This window comes from Hevea brasiliensis, chromosome 15 (genome assembly GCF_030052815.1).
Source record: "Hevea brasiliensis isolate MT/VB/25A 57/8 chromosome 15, ASM3005281v1, whole genome shotgun sequence".
In the NCBI taxonomy this organism is placed as follows: Eukaryota; Viridiplantae; Streptophyta; class Magnoliopsida; order Malpighiales; family Euphorbiaceae; genus Hevea; species Hevea brasiliensis.
In genome coordinates, this window is record NC_079507.1 from 70,772,274 (window position 1) to 70,797,186 (window position 24,913).

General features: G+C 36.3%; 3 protein-coding genes and 1 non-coding gene across 5 annotated transcripts; 2 read left to right on the top strand and 2 right to left on the bottom strand.

Annotated features, from left to right (window-relative positions):
* Positions 1-1,662: 1,662 nt before the first annotated feature.
* LOC110660103 (DEAD-box ATP-dependent RNA helicase 13) lies at positions 1,663-9,672 on the bottom strand. 2 transcript variants are annotated; one of them, XM_021818284.2, is made up of 15 exons: positions 9,292-9,672; positions 8,840-9,091; positions 8,413-8,591; positions 8,121-8,315; positions 6,582-6,758; positions 5,919-6,313; positions 5,051-5,231; positions 4,726-4,848; positions 4,517-4,633; positions 4,157-4,261; positions 3,705-3,845; positions 3,514-3,579; positions 2,737-2,889; positions 2,026-2,107; positions 1,663-1,934 (listed from the first exon to the last, which is right to left on the bottom strand). In XM_021818284.2, exons 1-15 carry the CDS (start codon positions 9,479-9,481, stop codon positions 1,879-1,881), a joined length of 2,412 nt encoding a protein of 803 aa, XP_021673976.2. In that variant the 5' UTR covers positions 9,482-9,672; the 3' UTR covers positions 1,663-1,878. The 2 variants fall into 2 exon arrangements, with proteins under 2 accessions (XP_021673976.2, XP_021673977.2); XM_021818285.2 differs by lacking the exons at positions 3,514-3,579; positions 3,705-3,845.
* A 148-nt stretch (positions 9,673-9,820) lies between these two features.
* On the top strand, positions 9,821-13,309 carry LOC110660104 (haloacid dehalogenase-like hydrolase domain-containing protein At2g33255). The gene is made up of 5 exons (XM_021818286.2): positions 9,821-10,240; positions 10,336-10,378; positions 10,970-11,030; positions 11,781-11,915; positions 12,778-13,309. Exons 1-5 carry the CDS (start codon positions 9,907-9,909, stop codon positions 12,940-12,942), a joined length of 738 nt encoding a protein of 245 aa, XP_021673978.2. The 5' UTR covers positions 9,821-9,906; the 3' UTR covers positions 12,943-13,309.
* A 99-nt stretch (positions 13,310-13,408) lies between these two features.
* Positions 13,409-13,481, bottom strand: TRNAK-CUU (transfer RNA lysine (anticodon CUU)). Its single transcript has one exon. It is a non-coding gene; the product is annotated as a tRNA-Lys (tRNA).
* A 134-nt stretch (positions 13,482-13,615) lies between these two features.
* On the top strand, positions 13,616-15,804 carry LOC110660107 (uncharacterized). Its single transcript, XM_021818287.2, has 3 exons — positions 13,616-14,389; positions 14,744-14,872; positions 15,095-15,804. The coding sequence occupies exons 1-3, from the start codon at positions 13,691-13,693 to the stop codon at positions 15,233-15,235; spliced, it is 969 nt and encodes a 322-aa protein (XP_021673979.2). The 5' UTR covers positions 13,616-13,690; the 3' UTR covers positions 15,236-15,804.
* Positions 15,805-24,913: the final 9,109 nt, after the last annotated feature.

Here is a 24,913-nt window from a genome sequence, read left to right on the forward strand (position 1 = left end):
ATGGCCGGACTCTGTCCGTTTGGTTTCTTAAAATTGGGCCCAAATGGGCCTTAGAATTGGGTAAATGAACAGTTAGGCTTACTACGGGCCTCGGGGGCTTTAAGCTGGCCCAGGTCCTAGTGCCGGTCCGGCCCATAGGTTGGGTCGTGACAAGTACATTTAAATAATAGATCAGTACATTTAAATTTTAAATTAAAATTAATTAAATTAAATTTATAATAAAATAAATTATAGTTAATGAATTAATGGATTTTGTTTTATAACTATCAAGATATATTTAGTTAAATTATTAATAAAGGATATTAATAAAGAGTGAGATTGAATTTTTATAAGTATAAAATTTAATTGAGTAGAAGTGAGTACCATAGAGATAATAACTTATTGAGGTAATGAAAGATAGTCGGAAGAGATGTATGCTTTAATGTGGTAGAGAAGGAATAAACATGCTAATTAGTATTGGTAGAGTGAATGGATGTAAAAAATTGATGCCTAATAATTTTGTGAGATGCAGAGATTTGAGCAGAGCTAATGGCCAAAGAGTGAAAAGATAGAAGATGAACTTTTGTATTATTGATGGAAGTAGTGTCATTTGCTATAAATAAATTTTATTCTATTGTAATTTAGGTTTAATTAATATAAAATTTGAAATTAAAAATATTAACCTTGTACACATGTTAACATTTAATAAGATAACTAATAACAAAGTTTAATTGTAGTAAAATTTAAATTTTAACGTATATTTATTAATAAAATCATAGTTTAGAGTATAATTATAAAAAAAGGTAAAATTTATAATTTCTTTGAATATTATAAAAGCACGTTCTATAAAGAACATTCAAATTCAAAAAAGAAAAAGGAAAAAAAGACTTGCAATGTAAAAGGGATCATCAAACCTGTATATTTATCATGAGGTTAAAAATCATGCTTGACCAAGGATAGGCACAAATTCCATGGCACATGTCTACAAAATTAAAAATTTGTATTTTTCGCCCTTCTATTTATTTTTATATTAAATTATCATCTATGAAATCTCACAGCAATGGGGATTCACAAAAAAAATAATAAAAAGAAAATTTTCAAGAGCTTATAAAATGATAACGGTAATATTATGGAACTCGTAATAAAATATTAAAAAATTTTCGAATCCATGTTTTAATTAGAGTTAAATAAATAAAAAATATATATAAATATTTTTCAATAATTGGGGCACCCACTTGCCTATTGCTATGTTTAGATTCACTTTGAAGAGTCAACCATATTAGATTTCTACACTTAAAATTAAAAAAGTCACAATCCAGATATGGGGGTAGCTTGTTCATTGAAGTAACTGACTTTTCGCAGACGGCCCATAGTTCCCGTATCCCACCTTGCTTCAGGCTTCAGGGAATCTTTACGTCTCAAATTATCACAACCCTAAGACTAGTCAATCAGAAGATTTTACAACAAACGTTAATGCAAATAATCTGAACTGCTTTCACTCACTGCAAACATTTCTCGATGATCAACTGCCTGCAGCCGCAATTGGGTCCAGAAAATTGTATTCAGCTTATTACATCCAATAATATAAAAGATCAATGAAAGTCAGAACTCAAGGCACCTTCTCGAGCCATCTTTTGTTTTTTTTTTTTTTTTTGAATTAACTGAGCCAGCTACAAATGCTGATTTCCTAAATTCTAAATCTTAGCTCATTGGTTGATCACATACTGTATTACAAATTCAATGGCTTACACATGCTTAGACTTTTATGTCCAGCACAAAATGTTACATCGAAAAACATTGCGTTTGCTATGTGTATTTCTTTTGAGGTATAAGAAGAGATCCTCTACACCCTCAAATTGATTGCAAGTTGAAAGGGAAAGACACTTTCATATAGCTATTCTACTCATTATCTCGATTTAAGTTCTTCTTCTGCCTCCTTCGCTGATCTCTTGATCCTGAGAAACATTATGAAGAAAACTGAGATTGCCGCACAAACCCAACAACAGGGCCAAACAAAAAAAGAGCAAGATGAAGAACAAAGAATACTTTTCTTCTCTTCTTTTCTTTTCCTCCTCAAATTCTCCATACTTTTTCGTTTTTCTGCCATCTCCTTCACATCCACGCGCACCTGATATGATAGTAAGGAAAAGAACAAACATGAAAGCTTGAACATAAAAGCCAATAAAAAGGACAAAATTCAGTAAATATGTAAAATTTGGATATTGTTATTTTTATCACAGACGAAGAAGACCAAAAGCCTTATGATGCAGGCAAACACTGAAAATATTGCCAAGAGATGAGCCTTCTTAAGATTTTGCAATACATCAGCTGCTGCTTGGGACCATAACAGATTTAGCACCATAATGATAGTCTTGCAAGATTCTGCAGCTTAACACCCAATTTAAGGAGGAACTGCTTGTTCCTACCTCTGAGGGCTTTCTAAATGAGGTGACACCTAATTTTCTGTTCTGAACCTCACAAAGAAGTACACCAGCCAGAACAAATTCTGAAGCAAATGACATCAATTTTCAGTGCTGTTCCAATCTTTAAATACCATGAATGCAAAACATATGGAACCATATGGCTACAGTTTTCTCACATCATGTTACTATAATTTCAAACATATGAAGACATGCAAATCAGCATCTTGGTGTTGGAAGATCTTGAAATTTTGATCCACAAATAGAAACACTCAAATAAAGCTATCATAGAGCGTAAGGATGTACAGGTGGGAGAAATTATAACTGAACATGCTACCTCATGACCAGCACTTCGGAGTGCCTGAAGTGGCTCCACACAATCTTGACCAATAACCACCAATTTCCTTTTTTTGTTACCTCCCAAATCATTGCCCATATTTTGCCTAGCTAATTCTTCTAACTGGTGTTGCAGGAGAGGTGAAACACCAGCCTGTAGGAAAATTTGAAGATGGTAGCTAAGATCATCACTTTCATTGGATTTAGAAGAGGTACATTGGTGCATAATATAAAGGCAATCTTGCATCAACTGAAATCAAGGAGCATAAAATACAACAAAAATGCACAAAAAAAAAAAATGCCAGCCAAACAGACTCACAAGTCCTGCCCCTAATGTCCCATGTACAAGAACTGTTGATTCAAGCATGCATCAAATGTAAAAGCACATTCAACATAATTCAGAGAAGGATTATAATATTCTATTGATTAAACTAACTTGCTGTCCAGGTTTACAATAAACCTTTGTAAGGTCCAGATTCAAAATCATATAAAGAACTTAGCCATAGCTCATGTTCACAGGAGAATATTGCAGTTAAGCTCTAACAGAAGGTCTTTTAAGAACTGCTAATATTAATGCACAAGTACAAAATTACAAGTATAACCACCAATTAAACTTGGCATGGAAAACTATAAGTGTGCATATATGTAAGCCTATACTGGACTCAAAATAACAATCTAAAATGCTTCAGCATAAATTATCAATATCAATACATTTTTAGTGACCGATATGAGCACTCAAACTGATAGCACAGTATAAGGAAAACCGATATTTAAATACCCCTGCCAAATAACGATGTGAAAATGATTTTGGTTCCAATGGGCGCGAAAGCAATGTATTGAGCTCCTGCAATTTAAATTATAAAACAATTAACACATACAACCTATTTAAGGAAAATGAAATGACCAACTTTTCAATTCCAGAGAAGGAAGTTCAAAATAAGAATAAGAATTATCTATAGCAGATGAAACCTGCTGTAATTTGTTCAATTGCATGGAGGTGATTTTCTTTTGCTTATAATTGTTCACTCTTTCATCCTCACTATCATCCTTCTCCACAATTAACTCAACCAATTCTGCATTTCGTTCAAACCAGGTTTTCTTTGCCTTCTCCTATAGAAGAGGATACACACACAAGTTAAAGGAGGAGGGAGGCACACATGAACTGGGACTTTCTACAGCTAATGATGTAAGAAATTACTTAGCACGCAAGAACAAGGAATTTCTTGGGACCATAGCTAATAAAATAAGTTCAATACATTAAGTAAATAACAGAACACCACCAGAAAAGTAAAAAATTCATACAAGAAATTACTTAGCATGCAAGAATAATGAATTCCTTGGGGCCATAGCTAATAAAATAAGTTAAATTTTTACATTAAGTAAACAAAACATCACAAGAAAAGTAAAATATGCAAAAAAACCTGTGACTCTTTCCGCATAATCTTGTCTATTTGGCGTGCAAGAGACAATCGTTTTATCACCTCAGGCATGTATGATTCCTCTAAAGGAAATCTCTGAAAACTTTCCTGTGTGAAGAGAGAGGCAATTCAAATGCATCAATCTTACAATTTAGGCTAAAATGTATCTAAAAAGGTTACTGTTAATTTATGCAAGTAGCATCTATTGTCAAGCTCACCAAAAATGTCACTCAGCATTTTAATGTTAATGTATCTGTAAAGGATAACTCAAATGGCGGAAAGAAAAAATGGATGGAGGAAGAAGCAGCATAAGTTTTATAAATAATATTGAAAACTCAAAATTCCCTTTGTTAGTCACAATACCTTTGCAAAAGATTTGCATAAAGAGGCAAATTTTGAGGTATCATTAGGTGAGATTAAAGCAATGCTGCATCCATCAGTAAAAGCTCTAGCAGTTCTTCCACTTCTGTGAACATAAACCTAAAAAAAAAAAAAAAAAGCAATTTCATGAAAAAGGAAAGAAACCACTTTCATCAAAATACACTTGAAAACATCTTAATTTTTTTTCTTACTTCTGCTGAATGTGGGAGCTGATAGTGAACAACAGTTCGAACACCAGGAATATCGAGGCCTCTGGCAGCAACATCAGTAGCAATAAGTATACCATGTTCATTTGAGCGAAAACGATCAATTGCCTGCATCGAACAGGAGATGGGAAAGGGGTAGGCATTGAAATAGTAGACAACACATGAAAGTAAAGCATCCACATCAAGGTACATGATCCACCATTGGCTATTACAGATGGACAACTATTTACAATATATTTGAAATAGTTGACAACACATGAAAATTAAAAGGTCCAACTACATCTGAAAGGGAAAAAGAAAATTCACAAACCTTCAAACGAGCTCGCTGCTGCATCTGAGCATGCAGTGTCCAAACATGTACTCCTAGAATGCGCAAGAGGGCAGAAATATGGCGCAAAGCTGCAATTGATGTACAGAAAACAATTGTGCGACCTTGTCCATGAACACTCAATAGGTAGTATAGGTAAGCATCTTTATCTTCTTCCCTGCATCTGCAGAGTCATTGCACCCTAATGAGGATAAGCGCCAAATTCAAATAAAATATAGGCAACAAATAATGGCCAGAATCAACAAACTTTGGAGCATTTGATGTCTGGGAAATATCACATGATCTGAGGGCAATATGATATATAAAATATTGGTTATTATTGCAATGGATACCATTTTAAGGCAGCAACATCAAAGATTCTATAATGGAGGTGTAACTATACTGGAACTGGAAAATATGTTGTAAGTCATGAAGCATCAAAACACCTCCAATAAGGGGTATGCAAATGTTGAATACTTGTCAAACACATTACTGTCAAACAAGTACCAAAAATGCCACCTACATAAATCTAACACAAATTTAGTAAGTCACTTTGCATGGTTTTTTTTATGATAAATATGTTTTGTGCATATTGATAAAATAAAGAAAGTATAACATTATAATTAAAAAAATTAAACAATAAAATTCAAAATAGGAGAATAGAAACCCTATAAACGTTTAAGAAAAAGTTTTAGCAAGATAGATGAATTTTCTTCATGAGTAAGCATCCACTATTGCACAGGCATGGCAAACAATTAAGCATTGTCAAAATATAGTAATCAAACATTAGCTTTAAAACATCATGCTACAAGATGGTAAATTGCTGAGGAGATTCAGATGACATATATCATATGTAATGTAGAATATATACTCAATAAATGATTCCTCAAGCTTATGTGCCAGGATTGATGCATTTGTCAGATCAATGATGGCTGCATCAGCTCTTATTCCTGCACGTTCAGAGAGAGTTTCTATAGAATTCAATCCTCCAGTTTTTTCTTCCTTTGATTTTAGCAAACCACGCTTTAGCTTCTTGCGAAAATCAGCAGATAATGCTATCGTTGCAGAAAAAACAAATGTTTGTCTTTTCTTTCTTTGCAAGGTTGACAGAGTCACACAACTTTGTGCATTTTGAGATTGGCCTTCAACTTCAACGGAGCCATTGGCCGCAGGCAGCATGTCAATTATTGACTGCAACTCACGGAAATGTCCATTTTCAATCATTCGATCAGCTTCATCCAGCACAAAGAAAGACAATGAATGCAACTGCAAAAATGGAAAACATAAATAATTAATTAATTGAGGGTCAAATAACACCTCCAAGATGTGCTTCGAACAGTTTTAAAAGGTTAATAAAAGAGGGGGAAGAAAAGGAGGGGAAGAAATCACCTTACTAAAAAATCAAATATCTAGAGACAAAAAAAAAAAAAAAAATCTTTCAAAAAGTGCAACTTCTGAACAAGAACAACTACAAAACCAAAAACAAATCTGGATTCACATTGCCTCCCTCAGTACGTCATGGCTCAGCACTTACCTCAACAAGATGCTTTTCTCCTCCTGACATAAGTTCCCATAATCGACCAGGAGTTCCAACAATAACCTCAGGCCTTGCTTTTAAGAGTCTTTCCTGCTTCTCTGTTGACATTCCCCCAACAATAGGAACCACCCTAATGCTAATACCCTTAGCCACTTCCTTAAGATGATCAGTTACCTAGAAAAGAAAAAATAATCCAAATAGTAAATTAAGAATACTTAACAAAAGGATATATGAAGGAAAAAAGAAAACGTAGTGATGGAGTTCATGGAACCAATGCCACTAAAGTCTTCAAAGGGCCAATCACAAGGGCAAGGGCTAGAGCACTAAAAGGGTTAATTCAAACTCATTGTGGCAAAGAACCTGAAAATGAGAATTTTGGCATGCTAAGGGAGATCAAATGGGTCATATTAGCTCAAATATTCAAGGAAGGAGATCACCCTCGGCAACACTAGTATATTTGCTTCATAAGTGCCAAGAAAAACCAAGGAAATATTAATAATGCATCAAATTTGCAAATGGGCAGTAAACCTCACGGCTTGGCTGGGAGAATAGGGTGACGCACACAGCCTGGCCGTGCGCCTTGATGAGTGGAGCATCGTAGAGTTGACCGCACAGCCAGGGTGGGAGATCAAGCCTAGGCGCACGGCCTGGCCGTGGGATGCACTGATTGGCGAAAATCTTTAGTTTGCTTGTAATTTTCTTTATACATTTAGGGTTTAATGTTTTTCTAAGGTAGGCCTTAGGCAGCCACCTATAAATACTTAACATTTTCTGTATTTTGGATAGTTTTTGACATTAATTTGAACTTGAGAAATTGATTCTCCTTTTATCGTTCTTCATTGAACTTCTCTTTCTTAAGAAGTCTGACTAGCTTGCAAAAATTAACACCGATATTCTTGGTTCTCTACCACAAGTTGGTATTGGGTCTTGAATCCTTTTATTTCCTAATTGAATATTTACTTTGTTCTCTACCACAATGCTAGTTTTGGGTTAAGTAATTTCATTTAGAAGAATCTGATTGTGATGGTCTTTGGGATTGATTCAAATATCTTGGGGGTTCCTTAGCAAGTCCATTGGATTTCTCATCATGTAGTCAAATGGAAGGTTCAAATCTACAATGCTAAAAGCCACCAAGTCTAAGAGTCAGTCAGGAGATTTATAGCTAGGAATATTGTTTAATGAAAGACTATGGATGACAATTCCCCACTTTCAAATTCGTTAAGCATCAAACAAAACCAGAATTTATTTACACCTTATGAAAGCTGAAGGTCTGGATTTGATAAGAAATGATAATCTTGCAAGTTCTTGACAATAAAAAAACAAAGACAATAAGAATTAGCAAGTAAAACGCTGAACCTCACATATGTGTCAGTCCTATGTCTACGAATAATAAAAACGAAAACTATAAATAGCCACAAGAGCATCCAACCAGTCCTCAACCAGATATTGCAAGAGGGCAAATCAAACAATTATCAATTCACCATAGCATCATATCAAGTAAGAGATAAAATAAAGAGAAACAAAATTTTGACATGCCTGAAGTGCAAGCTCCCTTGTAGGAGTGATGATAAGTGCCCGCATGAGACATTTTGGAGCAAACTTTTCAGCTTCATCACCCATTTCCTCAAACATTTTTGTAGCCTTATATCTTTCCTCCAAAAGACGTTGGAAGATGGGCAAACCAAAAGCAAGCGTCTTTCCAGAACCAGTCTCTGCAGCACCAACAACATCCTGTCACATAAAATCACAACAATGACTACCTGACAAAACAGCATTATATACAAGCCTTATCACAAAAATCTTATCTGAGACATTAATCTTCACTAACCTTCCCTTGATGAGCTGCAGCAGGAATACAAGCTTTCTGTATTGGTGTTGGCTCCTTGAACCCAAGCCTATATATTGATTTCATGAGCAAAGGATGAAGTCTCAGCTCATTCCATGCATGAAAATCAGTCTCATCAACCAATTCTCCATCAACATCATCCTCATCCTTTCCATTGCTAACTACATTCAAAGAGCACAATAAGCAGATCATTAAATTTCCAAGCTACTACAAATACAACAGAAATCCCCATATTACTAATACTTAAAGATCATAACATGTACTGCTAGCAAAATTCAACCAACTATCAAAATCAATAGCTTACAAAGTAACATAAAGGAATGAAATCATACAAACAACAGAAACTGAATGCAGGCCCAAAACTAAACATCAAGCTATATAATAAATCAAGTATATAGAAACCACTAACCGGCCGCGGGTTCTTCATTTTTCTGGGTTTCCTTTGCCTTATTTTTCTTCTTCTTCTTCTTCTTCCTCTTCTTTTTCTTTTCCTCATTCTCCCCAGTCTTCTCTTCTTCCTCCACTTTCTCTTCAGTTCCATCGTCAGCATTATTATGCTTCCGTTTCTTTGATTTTACATTTCTCCCTGGCTTTCCCTCGTCAACATTAGGAATCTCTAAACCATAACCAGCCTCATCAATCTCTTCAAGAGAAAGAAAACCTAAATTTCACCAGTATTGGAGAAAGCAAAGAAGAAAAGAAAAATTAGAAGCAAGCTGAAACCTTCCAAGAGCATCAACATACAAACATGATTAAATATATAGAGAGAGCACTTAAACCCAAAAACCCCGCAATGCATTGCCCAGTTATATATATATATATATATATAGAGAGAGAGAGAGAGAGAGAGAGAGAGAGAACCTCCTTCAAGCTCGTGAGAGCCAACAAAGGCAGAGAAGGGATCATCCTCTGAAAGAGACTGGTTCCACGGAAGTGAATCGAGCTGGTCGAGTTCCGGGTCTTGAGCATTTCTTTTTCTCTTTCCCTTTCCCTTTTTGTTCGATGGCTTAGAGGAGAGTGATGGTTGCGTCGGTTGCAAATTAGCGGCCATGAGAGTATAGCTTCTAAGCAATCAGTAGTCGAGAAAGATGGAGGCTGCTGCAACGCACGCGGTGTCGTTCAATTTACATTTAAGCAACCAAACAAAGTGGGTAACCCTATGAAACAACAGACACAATCATACTTTAAGATTTTCATCTTAATTTTGGAATGGGCTCTGCTTCCAAAGAAATTGCCTATAGTCTGGCCCACCCCATTTACCTTCCTCCAGAATTTCATCTCTAATTATAGTTTTTTTTTTTTTTTACTTTTTTTTTTTAAAAAAAAAATTGTGAATAATTTTAAAATATTTTTTAATGAAATATGAATAAATAAAAATATATTTATTCCACTTCCCTCCAAATGTCCTACTGTAATTCTCTGTCGCGATCCGCATTGTTGAACTCTATCCTCCACTTCTAAAGCCTGATCCTTTCCATGCCCTTGCTCCTCTCCAAGTCCATCCTCTTCTTGCATCCTAAATCTCTATTTCTCATTTCTCATTATACCATGGCCAATGCCACCAAAGCTCGCTTAAGAGGCGTCGTCTTCGACATGGACGGAACCCTAACCGTCCCCGTCATCGATTTCGCCGCAATGTACAGGGCCGTTCTCGGTGATGACGAGTATAGCAGAATTAAAGCAGAAAATCCTTCTGGGATTGATATCTTGCATCACATTGAGAATTGGAGTCCCGATAAGCAGCGCAGAGCTTATGAGACTATCCTTGATTTTGAGCGCCAGGGCCTCGATCGCCTCCAAATTATGCCCGGTTAGTTTGTTATTTTTTGATACAGGTGTAGCATTGTTTGTATTTTGGGGGTTAGTGGAAAATTATATGAATTTTTAGATTTAATTATGGTGCAGGCGCAGTAGAGCTGTGTGCTTTCCTTGATTCAAAGAAAATAAGGTAAAGTTTCAATGCTCATAATTTTTTCTTTTCCCTTTAAAATTGTTCTTGTTTATTTGCGAAAATTCCCTTATCAGAGCTTATTCAGTTTGTTACTCAGATTTTCTTGCTTCTTTGGCAATGTGGGTTCTTTTTTTACTTTTTTTTTTTTTCCATTACTGGAGCTTCTGGAAGTTTTAAGTGGTGGGCTGGGACGGAGAGTTGAGGCTCATTTAATCTTCTGTTAGTAGCACATATGTTCATGCTTGATTTGCACGAGTATTGTATAATATGACTGGCATGTTTGTGAAGATATTCTAGTTTTCGCATGCAAGTACTTTTGTTGCGCCTATGTGGTAGGAACTGGTGCTTGCTAGTGTTTTCCTTCACTTTTTATTTTTTCTTGGGAGTCATTAATAGTGAAGTATAATTTTTCCTCTCGTTTTGGGGGTGATATATTTTTCAAATGTTATTAGTCAGTGACTCGTGTTTGCAAAGTTTTAAATGCAAATTTAGCTTTTATCATGATGATGGTATTTGCAGACAAATTTTGCAACGTGGTACTTATGGTATAGACATATGGTAACAAATTGCTTTCCTTTTGTTTTTCAGAAGAGGATTAATTACTCGAAATGTCAAGGAGGCAGTTGATCTTTTTCATTTACGGTCTGGGGTGAGTTCTATTTTAATTTGTTTTGTGTGAAAGGTTGTTGAAATGTGATATGAAGCTTTAAACCCTCCCATGGTTCTATATAATCTTTTCCAAATGCTTAGACTGTTGTATTTGAGTGGAGGGTCTGTGGATGTAATGTAAAAAGAGCTAATGCTAATGCAGTCTATTATCATGTCAAACATATAAACCAGTAGGTTGACCAATCTCCACTGAAAAGTGAAAACATCTCTTGTGGTCTAGAGGTCAATGGATTAAGATCTGGGAGTTTATGATGCTATAAACTTTTCCCTTATCTGTTCCTCTCTTTCCCTCTCCCTCTTCCTCTCTCTCTCTCTCTCTCTCTCTCTCTCTCTCTCTTTTCCCAGAAGCATTTTTTTTCCTACTGAACATAGAGTTCTGTGGTTTTATTTGTAACAAACCTTGGTTCTTCTGTACCTTGATCTTGAAGCTTTTAATACCTTATCTAGAAGGTGCCTTTTCTGATACTAGCTATCGGTCCTTAATTTGCTTTAGGCTGATGGCGGACATTTGACTTTGGATGCATTCCTATTGTGAGTGCTGATTAATCTGTCCCGACTGGCTTTAAAATGTGAACTTTATGTGGAACACATGCACAAGCTCTGTGTCCTCTGTCAATTGACATGCATACTCTGCACATGGATTTTTTCCCCCTTCACTTTATACTTTCCAAGCAGTTTTACTGGTAAGTATTGGATTTTAATTGTTATCTGCAATGCCTTATAAATGCAGATGATGTTTTCTCCAGCATTAAGCAGGGAGTTCCGTCCTTGTAAACCAGACCCAGCTCCTCTCCTGCATATCTGTTCAACTTGGGAATTTCAGCCTAATGAAGTCATGATGGTTGGTGATAGCCTTAAAGATGATGTAAGCATGACATTCTCTTCTTGAAATTTATTTTTCCGATACTTTGATTTGTGCTATTTTGTTGTCTTTGATGCTTATGTCAAGTAGGAACTTTTTCGTTTTTTTTTTAAAATAAGAAAACTTCATTACTAAAAAGCATTATCTGAAACTATCCAAGAACGCAGAGCAAAAAAAGGCTGTGACCAAATCACATTACAATCAAAGACTTAGAGGATCTAGCTAACTGATGAGCAATGTTGTTTGCTTGACGAGGTATCCAACAAAGAGAGAAGTCCATACCCATCAAGTGGAAACTTTGGTTACCACCTTAACGTTCTGTTTGGGAAATTTTTTAGGGTGAAAGGAAAATAAAGAGTGGAAAATAAAGAATATTTTCCTTTTATTATTTTATTTGCTCTTGTTTGGATAGAAAGGGAGGAAAATAAAGAGAAGAAAGAAAAGTATGATAAATTTACAATTTTATCCTATGTATTTAAAAAAAAAAAAAAAAAACTTTAGAAAAGGGTAATTTTATAATTGTTATGTATAGGTATACTTTTCTCCCACATGTCTCCAAAGGAAAATAAAGGTTATTTTCCATCCTCCCTTTATTATATCTTTTTTTCAAACAAAGGAAAATGTCAATCATTCTTTATTTTTCTCAGCTTATTTTTCTTCCCCTCTACTTTCCACACATCCAAACAAGGGCTAAAACCATTCATACTTCATCACATATAACACTGTCAGATCACATGGGGAACTTGTTTTCTTGCTTCCATTAGCCATTTATTCTAGTTTTGATAAGTTAGGGGATATGTGGTATTAATGAATTCATGGTCTTGCACATAGGGTGATTGATTTTATGGATATTACAATTTTACAGGTTGCTTGTGGGAAACGAGCTGGAGCATTCACATGCTTACTTGATGAAAAAGAGAGATACAGTTCTGCTGATTTCACCAGCTTGGATGTAGAACCAGATTTCAAGGTGTCTTCCCTGTCTGAAGTTCATTCTCTATTGGAAGCAAATTTTGATTTGATGCCATGATCTTCAGTTCCTGATAGAGACTCTAGCATTTGAATGGAAACTCCGCTTCACCAAGGGATAGAAGGATCCCTAATGAAGGAAAGTGGTGGGGGAGTGAAACCAACAAAGCAGAAGAAGAGAATCAAGTGGGTTTATGCATCATCGCTCGAAACATAGTTCTCTGTGTTTTGCTGTAGTGGTACTACGAGATGGCCTGTGGAATGGTAGGTTGCAACCATAAAGCGGTTTCCTGGTTATTAGAAACATTCTCGAGTACTGATTTACTCATGTTTGCAATGTATACTGTATAGTATATTTATCTCTCCTAATGTTATTCTCCTAAGAAGATTGTATACGTGGATTCCTGTGTAAAAGAACTTTTTTAGCATTTTTCACTTCATATATTGATATGAACCTAGTGGGTCCAAAGGCCCTTTTATTTTTGTTTCTCAAAGTTAACAAAATAGGGTAAGAGTAAAAAACAAAACGCCCACCGTGGGGCTCGAACCCACGACCACAAGGTTAAGAGCCTTGCGCTCTACCAACTGAGCTAGACGGGCATGCTTAAATTGTCATTAAGTTATAATATTGTTATTTTGTATGATGCCAATGAACTCCGCCACCTGATATTTTGGCGTCTTGGCGCCAAAACTTCTTTCAGTTAGCTATCTATAAAACCCCGCAAAATCCCCCTCTCTTTCCCATTTCTCAGTATCAAAGCGGGGGCTAAAAAATAAAAAGAAAGCACCAATAAAAAAAATTCAAGAAAATGAGTGAACTCGATCAAAAGCTGGAAACCGCCACCACCAATAACGGCAAAAGCAGCCCTGAAAGTCTCCCTGAATCCATCGATTTCACCCTTCTCCGCCTTGACAGCTTCAATTCATCGGCTACCACCACCAACACTTCCGCTCCCGCTACCAACTACAACACTCCCTGCACCGCCTGTGGCTGCTCCGGTTCTTCTGTTCTTCCCACCGTCTCTTCTTCCTCCAACAAACGCCGTTCTCCTGAACCCACTACTCCTTTGTTGGACCCGCAAGATCAAATCCCCAAAAAACCCAAGAAACTCTTCCTTGAACCCCAGGAGAATACCAACATAACTTCAATCCGTGACTTCTCGAAGATTACCCTCCCTTGCACCTCATCCGTGTTTAATTTTGGACCCGCCAAGCCGACTCGTACCGACTCCCTTCCAGTCCTGCGCCGCTGCCATTCCGATCCTTACAGCCCTCCGGTGGCAGGGTCAGACACTCTCTCTGTGTCCGGCACGGGTTCTGCAACAAGCCTGCTTCCGCAATCGCCACCAGAGACCGATGTGGCGACGCCCGGGTCAATGGAAACTGCTTCTCTGCCACCACGGCCGCCGATGCTCAGGAGGACTGTATCGGACCCATCACCTAACAAAAGCTTTTTGCGGTCATCTAATTGCGATGATTCGACTGTTTATGAGAATCCCCACTATAAGGTTTAGTACTTAGTAGTAGTTTCTGGGTTTATTATGGATCCTGAATTTCTAATATGGTTGGGTTAGTCTGCTCTTTCTTTTATTTTCTTTCACTCTTTGTTGGGATAGTCTGCGCTTTCTTTTACTTTCATTCGTTATCTCATTTTTTTAAATACGTCCTTTATTTATATTGATGTGTGTGATGCGATTATGATATGTTGTTGGGATTGATAATGATCTTTGACATGTTGGTGCAGATCGCAGTATCGCAATGTGGATTAGTGTTTTCTTTTCATTATTTTTGTATTCTTTGGTGGATTTTGTGGTTTTTTTTTTTCCGAAAACTTAGATTTATTTAATTTGGACCAATAACAGTGGCTAAGGAAGATGAGGGATTGCATGAAGGAAATGAATCAGTGGTGTGATGAACTTATGCCTGATGGAGTGATAGGCGTTGAGGAAGTAGAAAAATGCACTCAAGGCAATACTGCCAATGCGACGAAGGTATGCATAATGATTTTTTTTGGCTGCCCAGAAAACTGTGTAAAAGTGAAAACAAATGAAAAGAAATTTGAATCTCATGTCTAATTCGGCTTAGTTATTCTATGAACTTGGAATTCCTAAATTATTGAAAAACCCCAAGATTCAGAATTTTGATGTGCTCATTCTTGAAGTGTTTGCTTGTTAAAGTGTGGTGTTGATTATATAGTCCTCTGTTTCTTGCAGACTGGTTCAGTGATAGAATATGAAGAAGCCGTTTGTGCGGAGAGAACTGGGGAATGCCTAGTTGTCCACTTTAAGTGTCCCTGTAGCAAAGGCTATCAGATTCTTCTTTATGGAAGAGACTGCTACTACAAGCTAATTTAGTAGCACATAATTGGGGCAGCACGCTGATTCCAGCTCCTGATAGAGTTCTCATTCTTTTTGCTTTTGAATTCTTTACTAAAAATCTTAGTTGAAACCTATTTCATTTACTACGCAAGTTCCTTCCTTCTTTAGGCTTCTTGTTTTCTGTTTTTAGAGGATAGCTTCTTCTGGTGAAGTACTAATCTAAAGATGAAGACTAAATTCTGTTGTTCTTAGGGCATAAAATTCTTTTTTAGATTGATATTGGTCAATGATACCCATTTTCTGTACAGTTCTTATCTGTCTAAGCCTTAGGTTCCCTGTCCTGTTCATAAACATTATTTGGCAGTTCAGATGATGTTGTCTTAGGTTTGAAGGTTAGCTTAGATGATTTACCATTCATCTCTGTATTGTGTCTAACCGAGACAAATAGGAATAGGATGCCAGTGCCAATCTCGGTTGATTGTATTGTAATGGTGGGAAATAAATAATCCATGAAGATTGAAGAGTTATGGTGGTTGTAAAGATGATAAATGTACTCTTCTGGAATTCTTCCGGGGAATGGTTAACGCATGAATTTTACTGGTTTAGCTTGTGAATATTTAAATTAAGTTTTACTTTTTCCTTTAGTAATGCCTGAATCTGATTGTTGTGTTTTGGATTGGTGTCCTACGATGATTGTGAAATTGATTAATCTAGTGTGTGTGTGTGTGTATATATATATATATATATATATATTTTTTTTTTTTTTCAGAATGATTTATCTGGTATATTGATTCTTTATCCAAGAATAATATTTCTTCATAATATAACATCATTGATAAAACGCCTTCGATGAGTGTAATCATACTGTCATGGTTACCAAATGAAAAGTGATAAGCCAGTTTTCATGAGTCTGTTGCAAGCGAAAGTCACCTAATCCCCCTTTCTTTGGCCACTGGCTCATTATGGACCCCTTGTCTCTTGGCAGTGGCTTGCTAAGAAATGCAATTGTCTTGGTATGCAATGGAAAAGTTTATGTTTACCTGGCAAATAATGTTGATTTTGGAAAGTTTATGTTTATCTGGCAAATAATGTTGATTTTGGGTAAATATGGCCACGGTTCTGGACCTGGCCTTAGACAAGTACCAAAACTGGTTAATGATTTACAGGTTCGAACAAACCATCTATTTGAACAGGATCAAATTCACAATCAGCAATTCTGTCTGTATTAAATTTGTCTTTTTATTAAAATTCAACTGCTATATGGATTGTAGAAATGAGAAAGCCTAAAATGCAGGCAGTTTTTGAAAGGTACATGCAGCCTAAAATGCAGGCAGTTTTTGAAAGGTACATGCATATCTTGCCAGTTACATCGGTTCAACCCTCAAGTACTCAGGGCTACTGCCTACCTTATTATGGCTGAAGTTATGATCCGATACCCGCGTAGAATTGAAAGTTGAAACTATAACATTGCGATTTGAGTAAGATCATTTTGTTCAGTACTCTATTCTGGCTTCAGCTTGTGCATTTGAGGCAAATACGTGCCCTGGAGAAAAAAACATTGAAGGTTTTCTTATTGACAACTATGGTAATGTGTGTACAAATCAGAAAGGTGGAGTTTTGATTCCTGTTCTAATCCGCCTTAACCATCATCATTCAGGCCAATAGAACAGGCAAAGATTTCAAGCATTGGGAGTGTTTCCGTCACTTAGTTTGCGCTTTGGCGCTTTGGCAATGGCAGACGGTATTACTATTAACATCTTCTCTCTCTCTCTCTCTCTCTCTCTCTCTCTGTGCAAAAACTTGGCAGATTGTCATTGTGCTCACTCATCAAGGTAGATGATGTTATCTAATCAAAAAGAAGATGACGGTTGATGGCTTAGAATAGAAGATTTGGGATTTAGTTTTCTTAAATAAAAAATTATTTGTCACAAAGTTAAACACCCAACTAATATTTTAGTCACTACTATGAAATTTGGTCAGTTAGAACAAGCAAGGCCTTTTCTTGTTGACACGTGTCGTGCACGAACAAAGAATTAGTTATAGCGACACGTCGTCAAATGTCTTGAAGTAGGTATAACGTTGGGCATATACACGAGATGACATGGACTCATGGTTTAGACATGAAAATGTGTAAGATAGACGTAAAAATTATTTAAATTGAATTTAAATTTAATTAATATTTTTAAAATTTAAATATATTTTAAATTTGATTAAAATTTAATTTTAATTATTTAAATTTATTTTAAATTTAATTATTATTATCTGATAAAATATTCGAATTCGTATAATTTTATATATTTTAATTAATAATTTTTATAAAAAATAATTTTTATAAATAACTTATTTTTTAAAATTTAATAATTTACAAAATATTTTAATTTTATTTATATAAAAATAAAATATATAAAAATTTATAATATTATTATAAAAATATATATATTTTATATGTAATAAAATATTTATATAAATAAATTTAGATGAAGAATATTTAATATATAAAATTTAAATTTGATTCAAATTTATCATAAATATTAAATTTTAAGCTCAAAGTTACTCTAAACTCAATTATATTATCCAAAACCTATCTTATTAACACTCTATCCGGGGAAATTTTTTTGCAGAAAAGGAATATAAAGAGTAAAAAATAAAAAATATATTTTTTTATTATTTTCTTTACTCTTGTTTAGATAAAAAGGGAGAAAAATAAAGAGAAAAAAGAAAAGTATGATAAATTTATAATTTTATTCCATGTATTTAAAAAAAAACTTTAGAAAAGGGTAATATTATAATTTTGATATATAATCTCACACTTTTATTATTTTTTCTATAAATTGAAGAGAAAATAATAAAAAAAATAAAAATTATTTTTTCTCCCCTCTTATTTTCTTTTTATTTTTAAATAAAAAGATACTAATCTTAATTTATTTTTTTTTATTTTCTTCCTTTTTCTGTAAGTCCTTACATTTTTACATTAGTTTTAGATGAATTGACGAAATATATATAAGAGAATATCTCTTGGTGCATAATGTTTGCAGATAATATAGTTCTGATAGATGAGATGCAAAAATAAGTTAATACAAAGATAAAACGTTGGAGAAATACTCTAGAGTTAAAGGGTTTTAAGTTAAGTATAATGAATATGTCACAACCCAACCTATGGACCGGACCGGCACTAGGACTTGGACCAGCCTAAAGCCCCCGAGGCCTGTAGTAAACCTAATTATTCCTTAACTCAACTTTAAAGCCCATTTGGGCCCAATTTCAAGAATTCAACTGGACAGAGTTCGACCATAAAATGGACCATTTAACGGGTAGTTTTTGACTCGCCTGACCTGTAAACACAATATATAATCATCTGGGGAGATCAGCTCACCCTCCACATAATCAAATGTCATGAAAATAAATGGGAGCTCGGCTCCCTCATCCAAGCCAACATACATGCTTTTAATAAGTTTACAGGTTCAACATGATAATTATATTACAGACCCAAATCAAATAAATATTTATAACACATGCAGAATTTTAGGAGTTAACAAAATTATACAAACATTATAGATATTACTAGACGACCTGCGAGGGAGAGAGAGGTAGGTTAGAACTCAACAAGAAATCTCCTGTATCCTGAAAAAAAAAAAAAAAAAAAAGATGAACAGGAGTGAGCGTTCAACTCAGAGAGTAAAATATCGATTTTAACCATAATTTCTATAGCTATCTAAAGCTAATACACCCTGTGAAGTGAAATGCAATATCGTCATAATTTTCATACAAATCACATCAAAAAGGCAATTTGGAGCACTCACACTTCCGATAATGTCAAACAATACATATATGGGAGCTGATGCCCTATACAACCCTCTTAATCCAACTTCTGTCAACGAAGATCTCAAACCAGACTTTCGCTTAATAAACCAAACATGGGGTCTTAGCGAAGATCTCAAGCCGTGTCTACCCCGAAGGACCGGGTCCCAGCGAAGATCTCAAGCCGTGTCTACCCGTTCTGTCCATATCCAGTACTATATCACACGCACGCCAACGCACGCACACTGCTCCAAATTACCAAGAACAATACCCATAGCAATTCATCAATTAATAATGTAATATAAAACGTGCCTAGTATTTAACTACATAGATATATACATATAAGTTATGCATGAGCACTCTTGAACATATAGTAATATCGAAATTATAATTAAAATTAATATTTTACTCACAGACTCAACCGAAATCACTGTGATGGCTGGGCGGACGAGGAAGGTTGTCCCGGCTCACATGAAAATTTTATTACAATTATTTAATACCTAAGAAAAGATCAAAGATGTCCTAAGTCGTGATAAAAATCCGGCAGAGTCTCCCCTATACCTAGAACCTACCCAACCTACAAAAGGGCTTGAAACGCACTTCTGTATCCACAAACTATACACCCACAACTCAATCACATCACACAGCCCCTCCTGGGCCCATCCAAGCAGTCATCAATCACAATATATAAAATTATAGTTTAGTCATTATAATTGATCCTTTTGCAAAAACTACTCAAATGAGCTCTAAAAATTCTAAAACTTTACCCCGCAGTCCTTAGCAATATTACTAAACTAATGAAAAAGGAATTATAATTTTCTAAGCTACCACAAATATTTTATAGATTTTTAATCCCATTCAAGCACTAGATAATTAAGAAAAAGTAAGGTTCGGGTTTACCTATGCCGATTCTGACCCCGGGGACACACTCGAGACGTTTGACAAAGGTGGGGTAGCCAAAATCTTGACCTAATTCTAAGACTTTTTTGGTAGCCTGTATGTCTAGCCAGAAATTTACAGACTTGGGCAACCATTGAATTTCCGCGAATTGAAAATACCTACACGAAACCCACAATACAGGGGTTAGTACAAAATTTTTACGACATTTTCTAAACTCATTTAGTGCTTGGAAAAACACTACGAAGTTTCGTGGAACTCATCCAAAAACGGTATCGAAAAATTTTGAAATTTATATTGCCGCGAAGCTCTTGACGAGTGGAGTGCTTTGGTACTCTCGGTTTTCTCGTGAGGTTCACGGTTTGCGAGAAATCTAGCCCAAAAATTGAAATGGGCTAAAACTTTCTGGATAAAAATTGGGCAAACTGCTCAATAAATTTTGGTGTTCTTGGTGTCTATGGAAAGCTCTCGAGGTGTAGATGTGTTTTGGTACAAGACCCGGTTCAATCGGTGGCCGGATCAGCTGGATTTCAGCCGGGAAGGAGAAGCAATGCGCGCACATAGGTGGGTCTTCACGCGACGTTTCCAGCAGCCTGGAGCACCGGCCGACTGTGGGGAAGAGGCCTGGAGGTGCGCCGGCGAGCTGAGGAGGGCTGGGTGGCAGCTAGTCGGCGAGGGAAGGAGGGAGGTGAGAGAAAACGGGAGAGAGAGGAAGAGCGACGGGGGCGCGCACAAGAGGAAAGAAAAAGAAAATGGGCCAGTCCGATTCGACCGGTCAAATTCAGTCCGGTTCGATTTTGCCGGTTTGATTCAAGGTACCCGAAATTGAATTTTTACTCTGCCTTGGGACCGAAAACGAGGCTTAAAAATTTTGAAAAAATTCTAGAAAACTCAAAAAAATTCGTAGAGTCCAAATATATTTTTAGTTTTGCTACGTGGTCTTTAAATTAATATTTAAAAATCATCAAAGTCTTATATTTTTGAAAAATCGAACTCGATTTCTAAAATTTTAAAAATTTCAAATAATTTCCTAAAATTCAAATAAAATTAAAATATTAATATTTACCCAAAAAATAGTAAATTTAAAAATTAGGGGTGTTACATTCTTCCCCCCTTACAGAAAATTCATTCTCGAATTTTTACACAAGGCAGAATAAAGTACAGAATTACACATTGAATAGATAAGAGTACTTGCTATGCATGTCCCTCTCTGACTCCCAGGTGCACTCTTTCACTGACTGGCTTCTCCACAAAACCTTAACCATAGGGATCTGTTTTGATCTTAGCTGCCTCACTTGGTAGTCGACTATGGCTATAGGCTGCTCCTCAAACGTTAAGTCTTCTTTCAGCTCTACTACATCTAGCTATAGCACATGAGAATGATCAAGTATGTATTTCCTGAGCATGGAGATGTGGAATACAAGATGAACATGAGAAAGGTTGGGTGGTAACTCCAACCGATAGGCAACCGCTCCAACTCTATCAGTAACCTCAAAAGATCCAATATACCGAGGCGTCAACTTACCTTTCTTTCCAAATCTCATGACTCCCTTCAATGGAGAAACCTTCAGGAACACGTAATCACATACTGCAAACTCTACATCCCTCCGTCTGGGATTTGCATAACTCTTCTGCCTACTGAAAGCTGTTTTCTATCGTTCCCTGATTAACGAAACCATCTCTGAAGTGTACTGCACTAGGTCTATATCATGCACTCTCGCTTCTCCCATTTCCGTCCAACACAGAGGAGACCTACACTTTCTGCCATATAGTGCCTCATAGGGTGCCATCCCTATGCTGGAATGATAACTGTTGTTGTAGGTAAACTCCACCAAGGGTAGCTGATCATCCCATTGACCTCCAAAATCCAAAACACACATGTGAAGCATGTCTTCTAGTGTTTGGATTGTCCTTTTGGACTGCCCATCTGTCTGAGGGTGGAAAGCGGTACTAAAGTTTAACTGTGTGCCAAGTGCCTCTTACAACTTTCTCCAAAATCGAGAAGTGAACTGGGGCCCTCTGTCAGATATTATGGAAGCAGAAACTCTATGCAATCTTACTATTTCTTGAATATAGAGCCGGATGTACTGTGCAACAGAATATATAGTCTTCACAGGCAAGAAATGAGCTGATTTAGTTAGACAGTCTACAATCACTCATATCGAATCATATCCCCGCGTGGTACGAGGCAACCCAGTCACAAAATCCATAGTAATCATTTCCCACTTCCATTATGGGATAGGGAGCTCTTGCAGCTTCCCTGATGGCCTCTGGTGTTCAAACTTGACCTTCTGACAAGTTAAGCACTTGGACACAAAGTCTGCTATGTCTCTCTTCATGCCATTCCACCAGTAGCTATCTTTCACATTATGGTACATCTTGGTGGAGCTTGGGTGGACATTGAACAGTGTATAGTGTGCCTCTCGCATGATTTCATTTCTGAGATTGTCCACGTCGAGCATATATATCCTAGAACCTTGCATAAGGGCGCCATCATTGGCAAATCCAAACTCACCACCTTCATCCTGCTGTACTCTTTTTATGATCTGCATCAATTGCTGGTCTCTGTGCTGGGAAACTCTGACTCTGTCTCGTAAGTCTGGCCTCACTGAAAAATGGGCCAACAATACCCCCTCATCTGAAAGATCTAAGATCAGACCTTGGTCCATCAACTCATGTACTTCCTGAATCAACGGTCTCTTCTCCACTAATATGTATGCCAAACTGCCAAAAGATTTTCTGCTCAAAGCATCTGCTACTACATTGGCCTTCCTAGGGTGGTACTGGATGGTACAATCATAGTCCTTCAAAAGCTCCATCCAACTCCTCTGTTTCAAATTTAAATGCCTCTGCTGGAAGATGTACTTCAAACTCTTGTGGTCAGTGTATATCTCGCACACTTCACCATACAGGTAGTGTCTCCAGATTTTTAGTGCAAAGACTACAGCTGCCATTTCCAAATCAGGGGTGGGGTAGTTCTGCTCATGCCTCTTTAGCTACCTTGAAGCATAAGCCACTACTTTTCCATTCTGCATCAAAACACATCCTACGCCAACTCTGGAGGCATCACAATACACGGTATACCCTTCACCACTCATCGGTAATGTCAATACAGGAGTGGTGATTAGACACTCCTTAAGCTTCTGGAAACTCTCCTCACAATCATCTGTCCAAATGAATAGAACATTCTTTCGAGTTAACTTATTTAGGGGAGCTGCTATCCTAAAAAAATCCTGCACAAAACGCCTATAGTAGCCAATTAGGCCCAGAAAACTTAGCACCTCAATGATTGTTGTAGGCCTAAGCCAATCAGTTATAGCCTCAATTTTCTTGGGATCCACTTGAATGCCTTCACGTGTCCCAAGAATGAGATGCTTTCTAGCCAAAATTCATATTTTGAAAATTTGGCATATAGCTGGTGCTCCCTCAAAGTCTGCAACACCATCCTCAAATGCCACACGTGTTCTTCCTCGGTCCGAGAGTATATAAAAATGTCATCTATGAATACGATGACAAAATGGTCCAAGAATGGCCTGAACACCCTGTTCACCAGGTCCATGAATGCTACTAGTGCATTAGTGAGTCCAAAAGACATCACCAAGAACTCATAATGACTATATCTTGTCCTGAAGGCTGTTTTGGACACATCCTTATTCCTTATTCTCAACTGATGGTGGCCTGATTGTAGATCTATCTTGGAAAAGAATCTAGCCCCTTGGAGTTGATCAAACTGATCATCGATCCAAGGAAGTGGATACTTGTTCTTCACAGTCACCTTGTTCAACTATCTATAGTCAATACACAACCTCAATGACCCATCTTTCTTTCTCACAAATAGAATAGGAGTGCCCCAAGGTAAAGTGCTCAAACGTATGAAACCCTTGTCCAAAAGCTCCTTTAGTTGCTCCTTAAGCTCCTTTAGTTGCTCCTTTAGCTCTTTCAATTCTGCTGGTGCCATCCTGTAAGGCGGCATTGATATGGGGTTTGTACCCGGCACAACATCAATGCAGAACTCTATTTCCCTTCCTGGTGGCAACCCTGGAAGCTCCTCAGGGCAAACATCTATGAATTCTCTGACAACAGAAACATTTTCCATGTTGACACCTTCTACAGATATATCTCTCACCAATGCCAAATGCCCTTGACATCCATACCTCAACATTTTTCTAGCACTAATTGCTGACACCAAATTATATGGAGTGTCACACCTTACCCCTCTGTAAGGAATAACATGATCCCGTAGAATACCTAATGAACTGCCAAACTTCACCTACTGATAATTCATTAAGTACACTACAAGGGATTTTAAAACCATTTTCTTATATTTTGGAAGTGGTGAGCGTTTGGGTCGGAATTAAAATCATTTATTCAAAGTTTAAAACTAGTAAAAATTTCTGTTCATTTTTATTTTTCTGTAAATTTTATAAAAATTTCGGCAGAGTGCCGTCTGTATTTGGAGAAAACAGTTCTTAAAAAACCTGTAAAAACACTTCCAATAAATTTTTTCACAACTCCCAACCTCCAAATAATCTCAATTCAACATAACTCAAGTCAATTCCACTTCAAAATAATTCCACAATTTAATCCAAGTTTGTCATCTCAAAACATTTCATCATTTCATTCAATAAAGTTAATTTACATTCACAAGTTTAATTTACAGATATTAAATATATAAAAAAATAATATTATTACAATTTATTATACAACTGCTCAACTTTACATTGATACATAAAACATTACAATGTTTACATCAAATAATTATAAGGGTATAAATAAATACCCGTATAAAAGTGATCAAGAAATTCTTGCCAATCCAGCAGCTCACTTTGCTGCTTTTTCCTTGCCCTTATCTAGGACAGCAAAACAAGCTATCGCTGAGTATAAAAATACTCAGTGGTGCACAATAAAAATTTAAAATACAATACATAAATCATTCATTAACAAAACACAATTTAAATGTTGCACAATTACATTTCACCAATTATCAAAACTCATTATAGTAAAATTTTTGGGTCAAAT

Bases quoted from the DNA above. Each gene is read 5' to 3' on its own strand.
- LOC110660107 (XM_021818287.2), top strand. From the start codon at position 13,691: ATGAGTGAACTCGATCAAAAGCTGGAAACCGCCACCACCAATAACGGC. The intron at 14,390-14,743 runs GTTTAGTACTTA...GACCAATAACAG, and splicing joins ATGAGAATCCCCACTATAAG to TGGCTAAGGAAGATGAGGGA. The intron at 14,873-15,094 runs GTATGCATAATG...TGTTTCTTGCAG, and splicing joins ATACTGCCAATGCGACGAAG to ACTGGTTCAGTGATAGAATA.
- LOC110660103 (XM_021818284.2), bottom strand. From the start codon at position 9,481: ATGGCCGCTAATTTGCAACCGACGCAACCATCACTCTCCTCTAAGCCA. The intron at 8,592-8,839 runs GTTAGTGGTTTC...CTTTGAATGTAG, and splicing joins AAATGAAGAACCCGCGGCCG to TTAGCAATGGAAAGGATGAG. The intron at 1,935-2,025 runs GTATTCTTTGTT...AATGTTTCTCAG, and splicing joins AAGAAAAGAAGAGAAGAAAA to GATCAAGAGATCAGCGAAGG.
- LOC110660104 (XM_021818286.2), top strand. From the start codon at position 9,907: ATGCCCTTGCTCCTCTCCAAGTCCATCCTCTTCTTGCATCCTAAATCT. The intron at 10,241-10,335 runs GTTAGTTTGTTA...ATTATGGTGCAG, and splicing joins TCGCCTCCAAATTATGCCCG to GCGCAGTAGAGCTGTGTGCT. The intron at 11,031-11,780 runs GTGAGTTCTATT...TTATAAATGCAG, and splicing joins TTTTTCATTTACGGTCTGGG to ATGATGTTTTCTCCAGCATT.